Genomic DNA, 14,784 nt, shown 5'->3' on the forward strand with positions numbered 1-14,784 from the left:
ACACGACGCGATGCTCGCATGACAGCTATGAGACTGCCTGGCGCGCGTCATTACGCGGATAGAAGCGAGTCGATTGAAACGCACAAATTGACAGGAATGAAAATTTCATAAGCACGCGCGATTAACGCGAGACAATACGTAAGACGCGTTAAAATATAGAATTTTGAAAGCAAATTAATCCCTTCGGTCAGACATATATACGTAAACGTACATCGTACTCGAAGGGTTAATAAATACGTCATCGGTGTATCCTTTGCAACAGGCTTTCTTCGTAAACTCTAAAATTTCCTTGCAAATCGACGACACCTACGAAACTATCCAACAGGCCGTCCAATAAAGCCTTTATATACGTCGACGATGAAAACAAATCGAATTCGTTCCGGTATCGATTCCCGATTCGCGCGCGCGTCCTTTTCACCCAACCACTCTCTACCTCTATAAACATCGAGCCATCCACGGCCATCATAAACTGCAAGATTCCCGATGCCGGTGAAAGCCCGAAGAATCTCCGCAGATTCCCCTATTTCGCGGTGGCCGTCCAAGAACGATCGATAATTCACGGTCGCAGTCAAATCGACCCCCAGCGATTCGCGGACACAGGACCCCCCCGATACGTGAACCGCGCGCGGCGACCCCTTTCGCGTTTCGGTCCGGTCGAGTTCCACGGGAACTCGTGTACCGAGGGGGCCGACGGAATTGCCGCGATTTCCGCGACCCCGAGTCGATAAACGCTTGGAATTGCGGACCGTTCGACGGCGTTGTTTGCGACGGCCTGTTAACCTTCCGATCGAGCTGACGCGCGCGATCACAGACGCCGCTAACGAGGATCTATCGCGAGAGTCGCGACTACGATAATCGGCCTTCGATTTCGTCCTCTCCGTCCCTCTCCGCGTACGCTCGTGCGTGCACCGCGAACGCAATTAATTAATAAGCCGCGTATCTCTTTCGTCGGGCGGCCATTGATAGCGGGCATTAATCGTCGCCCCGATACCGCCGCAATAATTACGCCTTTGTCTCCTTTGACGGGAACGACGCGAAAACGATATTTCCCTCGTGTCCGTGCCCCGTTCTTTTCCCCGGATAAAAAGTTCCGTTCTCCGCTCAGTGTATCATCCTCGGCAAGATTGCGGCGAATACTCGTCGGTAATTGGGTCTTTCGCTCGGTCGCGAATACTTATGCGACTCGTGTAAATGGATCGCGTGGTTGATTGATAAATCCGTGGGATATCGTCGACACGGTGAATGGACGTTCGCGGAGAATCTCTTTCGATTCCCCATCCAGAATAGAATATTCGTTCCTGCTATTTTATTTCTTTATTTTATTTTTTACTTTTTAATTCTATCCTACGAATGGAGTGTACGGCTAGTATTCGAAGCTTCCGCGTGTAAATCGCGTTGAACGGGACTTATATCCCGACATTGCACGATGTCGATATGTCATCCGACGTTTGACGAAGCTTTAGCCGCAAAGCTGGTGAACATCGGGATGCGCGTAATTTCCATTGAACAGGGCTTACACTTGCGAGTCTGAAATCATAGCGACTATACACGGAGCGGACTTACCCACGAATCCGCTCGCAACGGGGCCCACTGCGATATCCAACTGTCACTGTCCCTCGACGGGCAATCACGCGAATCTCGAATCTTCGAACAACTCCGAGAGACAGATCCTTTAGAAACGCGTGTCGGTTTTTCGCGAATTAAATCATCGCGACACTCCGCTCGCGAGTTCCTCCTCCTCGCTTTGGAACCTAATGCGCAGAAATGGCCGCCGCCCACGCGACTAACCCCCTCGCCCGGCGTTCTTTGACTCTCGAAAATCCTTCAGCGCCGCGTGTCTCGGCGAGGCTTCCGCCTGTGCGCGAGCGAAACGCTGGAGATCGCGCGATATCGCGCGCGACTCGCGAATTCCATCGACGCGGCTCGTGGACGATGAAAGAAGTCGGCGGAAGCGGCGGGACGAAAGCGAGCATCACGAGAAAACTGAAAAGCGTTGACGGGGACATTCAAAGGGGCGCGTGTCGCGTTCACGCGAACGACGACGACGACGACGACGACGTCGAGCAGAAATAAGAGGATCCATTGGCACACACGGCTCGCGGTTCCACGCTCGTCTTCTTTATTCGCCGGTCGGACAGGCGGGAAAAGAGAAGGAAGAGCGACTTTCTTTATCCAGCGCCGCTTCGCGGAGATCATTACGCGGGCAGGAGCTCGCGTAGAGGTCGGTTAGTCGTTAATAATGTCTGTCAAAGTGAAATAACGGGCCCCATTCCGCTGATCCGAGGCGTTTAGTCAGCGCGATCTTGTTCCGCGTAATCGTGGCTCTCGATTTTTCTCCGCACCCCCCGTCCCAGCCCTCGCCGTTGCATTTATTATCTCGGGCAGAATGAGTTCATGTGGCGCTCGATCGTTCCACGTATACACGCGTTATCTGGCCGGTTAATTGACGTTTTCATACGGAAAGTTTCCCCGATAACGCGTTCGACGTAGCCTCTCGATAAAAGGGGTTGAGTACGTCGCGACGGGTGATAAGTCGCGGATAAAACGGAAGTGGAAGATCGTAGTAAAGATCGCGGTTGATCCAGATACGCGTACTATACCCCCCTTTACGAGTCGCGGCGTTTTTCGGCAGCGATCGGATCGTTAATCTTCCGCCGGGTTTTTACATCGGCGTTGCTCGCGCGCGTGTTCGCTCCGCGGGTATTCCGTAATTATCGAACGGTGCCGTTTTTGCATGGATATCGATGGAGATTTCCATGATTACCCCGCGGGTAATCGCGAATGGCCTCGAGCCGACGCGGGTTCGCTGGAAATTGCACGCGCGTACACTGTATCCCAGTCGCAGAAAAGTTCTATCGTAAGAAAATCTTCTATATATATCGCGGAACCCTCGCCGCGTCTCATCTACGCTCGTACGCTCGTACGCGCGTACGCGCGGCTTTCTAGCATCACGCGATACCCGTCATTATTCTCCTGCTACTTCGACAAACTGAAACTCGTGGAATCTCCCAAGGCGAGTAATCGAAGGAAAAACGTCGCGGCTGCCACGGAGGAGGAGGAAGAGGAGGAAGAGGAGGAGGAGGCAGGAAACGCGAGGCACGTGATGGGAGTGCGTAAAGCCGGTCGACGAAGCCGCGTTTCGTTCCCGTAGCCCGCTTTCCGTGGCGGAGCCATTAAAAACTCGCCGATGCGGAGCGTTATCTCGGCCGACGGATCGATTTTCGGTATCGCGGTCTCGATCGACTCGCAGGAAACAACGTTGCGCCCCGGAGAAGGCTGAACCGGGCCCACCTGGCACGCGTTGCCCCTCCATCTGCGTTCTCACGGCTCGTCCTTCTACCTGCTCCGCTCCAGACCTCGGCGTGCACGCGAGCGTGCGCGCGAAACAGCGTGTGTTCACGCTTCGACGAATTTCCACCGACGTGGTTGGTTGATCGGTCGGTGGGTCGGGGAACGAAGGAACGATCGACGAAGGGCTTCTTCTTCGGTTATAGAGACTTCCGGGCTAGGGGATGGGACGTCGAGCATAATGGATACAAATCGAATCGAACGGAGATCCATCGGATACGGAGATACACGGTTAGATAGGGGGAGGCTGCGAGGGTAGGTAGGTCGAGAATTTGTGGTAAATAACGCGTGAATCCGATGGCTGGAAAGTTAACGCGTGGATCGAGAGATAAGAAAAGGGAGCCGGGGGATTATGGCCGGAGAGTTTGGTGAGCGGTAGGTGAGAACAGAGGCTGGATTTATCCCGTTTTCTCGGGGATCTTCGTGGCCCCGATGATCTCGGGTATTTCTTCGCCAAGTTTCGACTATAGATAGAGACGGATAAGGATATTTTTTGTACCGGGTAAACCGAGCCGTAGAACGTTTATCCTAGAAATATCTCGGTGAACAACCACCCCTAAATAAACAGGCGGACGAGCGGTATCGGCATCGGAGACGAACGGGACGAGATAAAGGAAAGCAAATTGAACGGGTGTCGGGCGAGCCAATAAAACACGGGCAAGGGAAGGGCGGGCGGAGAGAAACAACCCCGACGTGACATATATCAAACGGGAACGTCCCAAAAAGTGGCGGCGATGTTTAGGTGCGCGTGGTGGCGCGTACGCTTGGTATGCATGGCGGCGGACGATCGACACGCGAGATTAGAGGGAAAGCGTCGTATCGGGGAAACGAGTTTCTTCTCGCGCTAGGTCCGCCGCGACAAGATTGCGCGACAGATACGACCGGTCGACGAAAAACGCGCCCGACGGAAAAATTCCGGCCACGTCCGGAATTTTCGCGGTTCGCCTCCGGTATTGTGTCTCGCGAGTTCGCGGAAAATCTTCGAATAACCTCGCGAGATTCGAGCGTAAGAGAAGCGTTTGATCCCACGAGCGAACGTCGGCCAACTCGACGACGTCGTTCGCTCTCGCGCACACGTGGTCCACCACCGGGGTGTGTATTTTCAGCGACACGCACGGCGTCCAGGCGCTCTTATTCGCGCGACGCCGCGCTAACGAAGCGATCAAAGAAGTTACCAAGGTGTTTCTCGGATTTAGACTCGAGAAATAGAGAATTTTTCGTCCGTTTGATACACCTCGGACGACCCGTAATACGTGCTTCCGAGTCGCGGGCAGGCTGGTAAAGATATTGCAAATTTTTCCACAAAGAACTCCCTTTTGATCTACCACTGGTCACCCTCTCCGCAACAGTTTCGCCGACCGAGTCACGGTTTAAACTCTCTGCCCTTTCGAGCTGCCGTGAAAACTCACCCTTCCCCCTTGACGATTTTAAAAGACTCGGGAGTCACGGGTTAAACCCACTTCGAGCCACTTTGACGTGGCTGCCACGACCTCTCGCTCCTTTCACCGTGAGCCACGTAGAAAAGGAACAGACACTCGACGGACGAAGGTTCCTGGGAGGCTTTCGACGCAACGGAAAGTCGATGGATCGAGCATCGTAATGGACGGGGGTTACAAGCTCGCAGCGGTTGCACTGCAAACCCATAAATCGAGCCAACAGGCCACGTTCCACCGAATTGAATCCTCGTCGTCGCAGGTAGCCGCAAATTTGTGCGCGTTGCATCCACGTTTCGTCGCCACCCCCCTGTAGCCACCCCTAGGAACGCTGAGGGCGTCCACGTCGAACGACGAAAGGGCGACGTGACGTCTCTCGTCCACGAAAACGCGTATCTTCGAGATCGGTCCGTTCAGACGATAGAGAGATAGCGCGCGCGCGCGCGTGCAAACTTATGGCCCGTACGCTCGCATCTGGCTTAACTAACGGGCCCCGGACAGTCGGTAGAGCTGTATCTCGAAGGATCTTCATCCGCGGGACTACCTACGTGGAAGGTGAGCAGAAATGGACGAGAGAGAGAGCGAGAGAGCGAGAGAGAGGAGACCGGAGAGGAATATTCTACGCGCGGTCTATAAAGACGCTCCGCAAACCCACATCCCTCCCTCCGCAGGGGGGTTGACATGTTTATTTCGCTCGGTAATCTTCTCGGATTACGTTTGGAGCAGAAGACAGGGAGAAAGGGAGAGAATGAGACGTTGCTCGGGGAGAGTTTGGAGGATAAAAAGAAAGCGACCAAAGAAGAAAAGATAGCCAGGGGCGGAGGCACGATTCGTATACCTGGGGTCACACGTGTGCCTCTTCGAGGGCCTCTCTCGAAACGCGGGGTCCTTTCGCGTTGCGGTTTCGATTGACTCTTGCTAGGTATATACACCGCAAGCCCTCTGTCTAACTGTGTTCGCCACCATTTTCCCTCGACGTCGTTCGCGGCAAAGTTCGCGAGTTAAGTTTCGAATTCTTAAATTTCCGTGCGTCTCGAGACCCCGTTTAATTTTCTCTCCGTGCAATTTCCCCGTGCCTCCGTGTACGAGGAGTCGTGTCCGAACAGATTCGTTCGTGGAACGGGGACGAGAAATAACGGTGGAAATGCGCGTGCATGTTTCCAGAGAAAAGAAGCTGTTCCGCGGGAAATTTACGATTCCCCTCGCTCGCTCGCTCGCGTGTTTGCGCGCCAGGCTGATCCAAGGGAGTCGGATGGGTAGCAACGTGGGCGGAGAAAATTGGTCAGGGGATGATTTAGCGAGAAATGTCTTTTTTATGGTACTCGGAGATTCGACGGGGAGATAGGAGGATGAAAAGTAAGGTAGATCGGTCATCCTGGCGGAGCAGATTCGGATGTTTAGAGGCGAGGTGGATGTTTATCATCCAAATATACACCCTTTCTTGCTCTTCAAAGGAGGCTGTCCATAAATAACCACCTCTCGCTCTTTTATCCTGACTCGTCCTTCGGGCAGGATCTATAGATCGCGTCGAGTAAATCACGTTACTCGGTAAAACGTTGGTATATTTCCGAAAAAGGAGAACTCGCTGCTATCCTCGCGTTGTAAACCTGTAACGGACACCGTGTTGCGAGCAGCCACCACTTTTGATTAAGCCATTCGACTTCATCCTCGCCCGACGTTTCTCCGTCTTCATCCACAAGGCAGTCGTATATATTCCGAGTCAATTTCTGCAACCACCCAGCACGCTCGTCCCTTACGGGGAAAAGCCCGGAGACGGCGCGAGTGCGAGCGCGAGCGGGCCCCGCTCAAGTTCGTGGCTGCGAACGGAAAATTCGTAACGCGTTACGTAAATGCATGCAAATTTATTACGACCGGCGGCGCGCATGCGTGCGTCGCAATTTACAACGCTGTAAGATAAAACGCGTAATATCCCTGGGCATTAGAAATGTTACGGCGTGCTTTATAACGCTGCGAGATTACACGGCGGAGAAGAGCGGAGATCGGTCGGGAAGTTTCTAAATAACACGATGCACGGTTTCCACGATGAACATCTAGCCGAAAGGGGGAGAGAGAGAGAGGGGGGGGGAGGGAGGAGAGACAGGACCGTAATTGCCCGCTGTTTCACGAAACCCCTACGATCTTCGAGGGGTTGCACAGCTTCTTTCGAGGGCCTCGATCGATCCGCGTGGACCCTGAAACTCAAACAGGGTCAACGCCGATGGTTGCTCTGATGGAGTACAACGAAACAGTCATCGTGGTACCGACGATCGTCGCTGATTGATTTTCCCAAAGTTTGAATAGACAGATCGAACGATAAAATTCGTCGGGACAAAGTGGAAGTAGATATCGAAATAAGAAACGGAGGTGATTCATCCAAGACTAGGCTAATATTGGCGATAGTATTAATAAGTAATCTCGACTTTCCTCTTATCTAATACGGCTTTCTTCGATGAAAGTTATCGCGATTGTCAATTACTTCCTTCGTCTTGCCGCGAAATAAAACTAAATCGGAGAAAAGGAATATCGACAACTCGGTACATTTCCAGCATCGATCCGTACCCACGTATCGCTTCTCCCTCGAAATCAAACAAGAAAACCACATTTTCCGTCTACTTTCGCTGCCATCGAGCCCCTGCCACCCTAATAGAATCCATCCTCCCGGGAGACCCGGCGAAATTTCGCACGCTCTCGCGAGAGGCGAGCAATCAATAACGAATTCTCGATCGGAAGTCTGGCGAACGGGCAAAGCGAAGAAAGCACCGGGCTGCGTCCTTCTCCCTTCAGCTCCGTTCTCCAGGAATCCCCGGTACACATATTCGAGCGCGTAAGCACGCGCGGATCGTCTCTCGTTGCGTTCCTCGAGGGCTCGCTGCTTCTGTGCCGTGGCCGAGGCGGAATAGAAACATCCAAGGGAGGCGGCGGTCTCGCAAACCGGTAGCCGTTGAATACTCCAGGGAATCCGGCCCCGTTGATTCCCCTTACCTGTTGTCACGCGATACCCAGGTTGCCCTTCGAAGCTTTAAACCGCTTTGGAATCGCGATCTCTCGCGCTCGCCTCGACGTGCCGCGTGTACCGTCTCTGCGGACGTCTGATCCGACGCGACGTCGAGCAGGAAGAACGCGAAAAGAGAGAAAGCCGCGCGCGCGTAGCGTAGTACGAAAAGGGGGAGAAAAGGGAAAAGAAGCAGGGAAGCGGAAGGACACGAGGCGCGAAGCGTGTATACACACGGTGCGTCGGTTTCGAAACGGGCGGACAGCTCGCGTTCCGCTTGTAAAGTGGCGAAGAAGACCCCTGAAAACAGGTCCCGTGAAAAGAAAAGAGCTTTCCTGGAGCAGCCAAGCGGGTGAATAGCACTCGAGTTTCTCGCGCTTATCCCCGACTAGCGCTCGCGCGCGCTCCAACCGGGGAGAGGAGAGGCATTCGTGGCAATTGCAGTGTGAAATGCCATGTGTTCGTCCGCGCGGCACCACGACGTCTGCTCGGTGTCGAGTGTTTTAAGCCTTTGAGTGGTAATACCGGGCACGTTTATAAATTGAGTCCTCGTCCTGGAGGATTAGACCCCGGGCTTTCTCCGAGCCGCCGCCGATGGGAAATCTGTGTAGGGACGCCGATACGCTCGCATAATGCGCGTTCCACGGGCATCTACTCGTCCCGTGGATTATTCCGCGTCATGAATCTCCGAGACCGTTCTCGCCCCGTGTCTACCTTCCCCAACAGTGGCGGCGCGGACTCGATCGCTGTGTACCTCTTCGATTCCTCGTACGAGGCCTCATCGTCGACTTTCCCGCGGATAACGAGCCGACGACTATCGAGTGCCGACCATCGATTCCACGCGATTTATCCGACCGCGATCGACGTTCGTGGTCGTCGGGTCGCGTTTCCATTAGGGTGAATTCGTCTGGACGCCGGTGTGGAGGGTCGATTCCGCGGTGTCGTTCCTCGGAATTGCCGTTTTACCCGAGCTCTCGTATCGCGATTCCACCGATCTTTGATCTAATTTTAAACCCCTTTGGAAGTCGGAGCCGCGAGTAATTTCTCGTCGCAACGGTGAAATTCATCACGGATAATTACTCGAACCGCTGACAGAGGCACGTGCAGCACCGGGCAGGCCACTTTCGATCTCGAACGAAATAGTTTGCGCCGCCTACAAACGCGAGACCGCGAGGCTAACAAAGGACCCACGAAGGACGACATTGACAAACGATCCTCCTGTCGCGTTTCAATCCGCCGATAGCAGCGCGAGTACAAGTCCGCCAGGGTCGTGTCTACCTCTCTCCCCCCCCCCCCTCTATCTCTCTCTCTCTCTCTCTGCCTCGTGCGCGCATTTGTTCCCGTGGATTTCCTTCCAGTTCCGTCCGAACGAACACGCTCGCGAAACTAGTTCCCCGCGCGCGGGTACACACCGAACCGTTCGAGTGCAAATACGTCCGCCGTGTGCTGCAACGCTTTATCGCCGCCCGTAAAGTTTCATCTGGACTTTAATTAAACCCGGGAACCTCTCCCGATACTAGTCGTCGGACGCCGATATTTTGCATAGAATGAGCCTGTATAACCGGAGCAATCGAATCTCGCTTCTTTGCCTTACTCGACGGATTCCTTTTTCTCCTTCTTTCCGCGTCCAAGAAAAACCCCCCTCCCGATTGTCTGGCGATCGAAATTCTGCCGCTTATTTATACACGCGACCGTATACCCGGTTCTCCGTATTTACCGAGTAATCGAGGAAGAAGCGAACGATATTAACCCCAGACCCACCCTCCGAGATTCCAATTACCCCGGGACGAAACGAATTTTTCGCGTCTGCCGATCCATTCCCACTAGACGGATCGTCGTTAATAATTAACGACGCTCGGTTATCGAGCAGAATTGGCCACGAGGAACAGGATTCGAGGGAACCGGGGCCTCGTGCTGCGCACGAGGAGCGATACGGGGTGGAATTACAGTCGTGCGCTAGTCGGTCGAACGAAGGCGCCACGAGGAAATTTCGCGTGCGGGAAAGTGCGCGGTACCGGTGGAATATTTAAATGGCAAGGGTTGCCAGCCGGCACCTAAGTGGCACTCTCGCCACTCCTAACCGTCTTTTACGTTTTCCGGTGGAAACAACGGAGCAAGAGACCCCCCCACCAACGAGAAACCTTCGATCCGCGTCCCGACGTCGATGTCGCTTCCGCCCTCCATCGCGTGCCACCCGCAAGTTTCCATTTTTTTGAGAAAGCACCGCTCTGCCGGCTGCGAGCTCGTATTTTTCGATGGAAACGCGCCCTTCGTGGGGGCGAGTCTCGAACGTGGCTTCCACCAGCGAGTCCACTGGAAACCGTTCATTTTCTTTTTCCTTTTTCCATACCTCCCTTTTTTCTATTTCGTTTCTGACCTTTTTTTTCCTTCCTCACAAGTGGATACGTATTTTAAGATGCTCGAGAATATCAGCTCGAATTTACGAGGACGCGGTCGGAGAAGGCGGCTGGGTTTCGAGTCGAGTGGGATCAAGGGTGTACTCGCTTTTGTCTCCATGTCGAAATATTTTTGAATAAGACGGAATTTAGTCTGGAATTTTTCCACCGCGAGTGGGAGCAATAACGTGCAAGAGAAACGTACGTATGTGTACGCGTATACGCGAGAGAGCTCGTATTCGGGGTGTCCGATGATGGAGAAATGGAAATTTCCGTGGATTATTTACCAGCGAGCGTGTAGAGAAATTTATAAAATCCCTCGATCGCGGAAACGCTGACCGGGAGACGAGAAGTTAAAACTTTTTTCGCGTTCTTTGTACGCATCCCGGAAAAACTTGCTGGTTCATTTAGCTTAATTAATCATGACCGACGAACCACGGCGTGCACCAGCCAGTTCATGCAACATTAATCCGTACCCTCGCGAATCCCGGCACACGCTTCTGAAACATTCCGCAGAAACGGATAATGGGTGCGTGCTGCCTTATTCATTCACTTGGAAACAATTGCATTAGCCTTATCATGCAGACATACCACGGTGCTATTTTTCTATTAGGTACAAAGTGTATGTATGCTCTCCGAAACTTTTAACCCCGATACTCGCGCGAAACTCCGACTTTGCGATCCAGCTTTATCGACTTTCACACCGAGTCACTCGTTCAAAGTTAACTGGAATATTCGTTGTTTGCGTTACAGGTGCAGTCCACGACCATCGTACGATTTCACGGTGAAAATTTCACGCTCGGCGTCGCCGTTTCTTCGGATTCCTTCTTCCACGACGTAAGATGAACGAATGACCGACCAACGACGGTGACACGATCGCGATGAGGCCGAAATCGTGTTCCCTGTTCCTGTTGTTCTGCGTGCTGTTGCCTGGGCTGGTCCGCCCCTTCACGTCCGGCGAAGGTGAGCCAAGACGGAGTCACGCGTGCGAAAAACGCGATCGACGGAGCGAAAACGTCACACTCGAGTTAGGATCTCGCTTTCTATCGATCCGAGAACCCGGCCGTGACAGTCGGTGACGGACGAAGTGGTCGGGTGCCACTCCGCGCGAGTTCTTTCGCCACGGTTACGCGAAACGAATGCTCCTGCCTCGTAGATCGCTCGATAAACCGGCAAACGGACTAGTTCCTTCCAAGAAACGCTCGCCGTTTTATTATCTCGCTTACTCGCGCTCCTAGTTCCAGCTAATTACGAAACGCCGGTGTCTCGCCGATACATCCACCCCTGCACGAAATATCGGACCCGGGTGAAGCCGGCAGAGCGCGAGAAAATTATTTAACGCGTTAAACGTCCGAAATTTCCGAAACAAACCCCGAGGAAGCTCGCCGATGTTCACCACCGTCCACAGTCAGACCCGACTCACGGTCCCTACAGCCAGCCAGTCAACGTTCCCTGATCCTCGTCGGAGGGTACGTCAGTAATCAGCGTTCGAAGCTCACGAGGGGGGAAGCCGAACACGGACAAGCTTTTTGCGATTCCCTGGGCAGGAAAGAACCTGGTCGTGTGCTATGCGAACACGGGGCTAGTCACGAGCACAGTCGCCGGCTTGGGAAAAGGAAAGGGTGAGCGGAGGGGGCCCAGGCAGATCTAATTATACGGCAAGTCAGCGTCGTTGATTAGTGGTGGGCATAACCGGCCGGTTACGTTACACCAGCCGTTTTCGATGATGGATTACGCTCCCCTGGAGCTAGTTTTAAAGCGACCTTACGCGAGGGGGGGTTGGTCTTTCTCGGTTTCTTCGCGCGCTCGCGGGACCACGTGGCCGACTAATTAGCGTCCCCGACATCCTGCGGCCTCGTCATCGCCGCGCACAGGGATGATGAATGGCACGCGCGGAGCAAAAAAAAAAAGAAAAATATCGTTACACATAACGATAGAAAGTTCGCGGTACGGAGTTATGCGTCTGCCAGGGAACACGCGGCTTCGAGCGAGAACCAATCGGGGATCCCGGCTACCCGGAGAAATATCGCGTTCTTTAAATCTTCTTTCGAGCAAGTCGCTCATCCGTTCGCTAAAGCTGGCCGTGTTTCAAATTAACGCATTGCCAACCGCGCGCGTTATACTTGAGTAAGCAGTTCTGAATAGACCTCTAAAGGGATTATGAATAGCGTGCAATTTAAAGGAAAGATGGTCGCATTCGCTTAACCGCCATTGCGTAACAAAACCATTTAAAACCGGGTATCCATTCGTCGAGAATGACACGAACCGCGAGATAAAGATCCGCGCGACCGCTCGACGACGAGTCAATTGAGCGCGCGCCGGTGCTGGCCGATCGACTGACCGATTTCCGCAAACTTCGCCGTTTCAGAACCGCGCGGTCGTGGAAATTAACCGTCGTGGAATCGATTCGCGTGGCTGGATCGTAAAAGCCGTGGATGACCGTGCGCCGGGGAAAGAAAGAATCACGCGCGTCGCGTAAATTCCGCGAAAACCAGTCTCGCCGTTTCAAGCGCGATTCCCGTGACTCACTCGCGGATACCTGCGAGCTCCTCCAACATAAACTCGTCAACAGTCAGAGCCACGCTTCACCGACAGCGGCAGACTTTTCTAACGCTCGGAGTAATTACGCCACCCGACAGCTGGCACGGTCGTTGCTATTTTTTCCTTTTCCCGCGCGCGCGCGCGCGCGAGGCAGAGGCATCGCGATGCAAATTGCACGCGTCGACATTTAACGACTCCGATTGTGTGCACGCGTGCACAAACTTTGCCGCGGACCCAGCGAGGTATCGTCGACGACGTCGCGACGGAGAGCGAGCGGCGCCTAAGAAAATCGTTCCGCGTCCGCGTGCACGTCCACGGCCAGGTGAGTCGGGGTCCGTTCGGCCGGCCAGGTGAGAGAGAAGGACAGGCTCTCTCACGTGTGCAGAAACGCGCGTGTGAATAATTACCCGGACGATTTATCGCGACGCGATATCGTGTCATAATTCCACCGGCTCGGTTGGCCGCCGTTCCGGCGCGCCGAGGAAAATATTAGCCGCGTTAATAATTAACGGGCCGCGGGGAGCTCGACGCCGCGCGTCGTTCTCACGTTTATAGCCGCGAGTGCCCGTTTCGTCTTGGTTCCGTGGCGCCTTTGACTCTTCGGAATCTCGAGAATTTTAGACGACCAGGGTACTCGAGTGGGACGGAAAGCTCTTGTTGCTCGCGAGGGAATGATTCACGAGGTTTATCTAATAATACCGCGGAATTGGGTAAACGAATGTCGTTAGCGTCGTTGACGCAACATCCGCGACGCGAAATTTAGAGGAACGAAAGACAACCGCGATCAGCGAATAGGTAGGTTGGAATACGAGGCACTCGAATCGTTAATCGAGTTTGACTGGGAAGTCATTTCCGACATCAGGAGCGCTGCTCCGTATTCGTTAGGTAATGGGGGGCGAGGAGAAACTGATCCAAACAACTGTCTCGGGAACAACGAATCTTATAGACCGCTGATTCGACGATGAACGATCCCAAAAATTTATCCCGGGTGCTACCGTCGTCGAAATTACGATTACATTCGAGGAGTTATCCGCTGAACTCGGCGGCCATGCAGGCGTGTATCTCCTTTTCGTCGAGGCCGGGCACAGCTTTCGCTCGTATCCGGTAGCGCGGATAGAATTACGAGCGGAGAAAATGTGAAGGTCCACCGTAGGAAAAACGCTTATACCCGGTCGCGAGAAAGCGGAAACCTCGCGGATCGCGTCGAATCCCGAGATTTACGGCTAATAAATTCACCGGCGCGTCGATACTGCTGCCGCGACCTCGCAAAAGGTCGCGTCGCGCTCCTGATTTCGGATTCTTCCGCTCGGGGTGCACCGTCTCGGGTTCACGGAACCATTTGTGCCCGGCTAACAGTACAATCCGCCCGCTGGATTTCGCCGGGCCCTCCGTGAGAACCTATTACTCATCCGCTTGCGCGGGCCCCGTTCCGAGCGATAAGTATCATAAGTAAATCGCGATCAGGGTTCGCGATACGACCTTCGATCACGTAGCCGGCCACGGATGAAGCGAGAGGGAGACACTGGAGAAAGCCGGCGCAAGAGAGCGAGAGAGAGCAGGCTGGTGGAAGATAGTGGGAGGTCGAGTGGATCTCGCGAAATCGCCGTGGGCAAAAATGCAAAAGCCAACGCGAATGCTGGTTGGCGGGCTGGCTCGACCGAGCAATTACCCGGTTGGTTCCACGCCGGAATGGGGCCCGTTCTGGGGCCCGTTCCGGGGCCGACGGCCGCGGCGGGGCAGGGGCGTAGGAAGGGAGAGCAGAGCGGTAGAGTCGAACGTGAAAAAGAGGAGGAAAAAAAATGCACGGAGAGGCGGTGGTGGTGGAGGGGGTGGTGGGGGCGGAGGGAGAAAAACTCTTTAATCTCTCGTAGTCTCTCATCGGCACACTGCCCGACCGAGTATACCGGTCTCGCTCGCACTCGGTGCAAGCCTCTCTCCGTTTCTGTCATTCTTTTACTCCGCCGCGACGAAAGGTCGGGTCAGCTTTAATTATCGTAAATCAAACGAGAGAGTGGTGCGCCGAGAGGAGGCCCCGGCGCGGTTGTGCAAGCGCGCGAGCGCGCGCGCCCGCGCG

At 54.1% G+C, this 14,784-nt stretch overlaps 1 protein-coding gene across 1 annotated transcript in view; it reads left to right on the plus strand.

The window, feature by feature from the left end:
• Nucleotides 1-14,784, plus strand: part of LOC108555191 (netrin receptor UNC5C) — a 39,486-nt gene that overhangs the window by 2,602 nt on the left and 22,100 nt on the right. The window contains exon 2 of the mRNA XM_017910736.1: nucleotides 10,923-11,132. Coding sequence (XP_017766225.1) covers nucleotides 11,051-11,132 — 82 coding nt within the window. The 5' untranslated portion in view covers nucleotides 10,923-11,050. The remainder of the gene's footprint in view (nucleotides 1-10,922; nucleotides 11,133-14,784) is intronic.

Source organism: Eufriesea mexicana, unplaced genomic scaffold (assembly GCF_001483705.2).
Source record: "Eufriesea mexicana isolate 0111107269 unplaced genomic scaffold, ASM148370v2 scaffold143, whole genome shotgun sequence".
Classification (NCBI taxonomy): domain Eukaryota; kingdom Metazoa; phylum Arthropoda; class Insecta; order Hymenoptera; family Apidae; genus Eufriesea; species Eufriesea mexicana.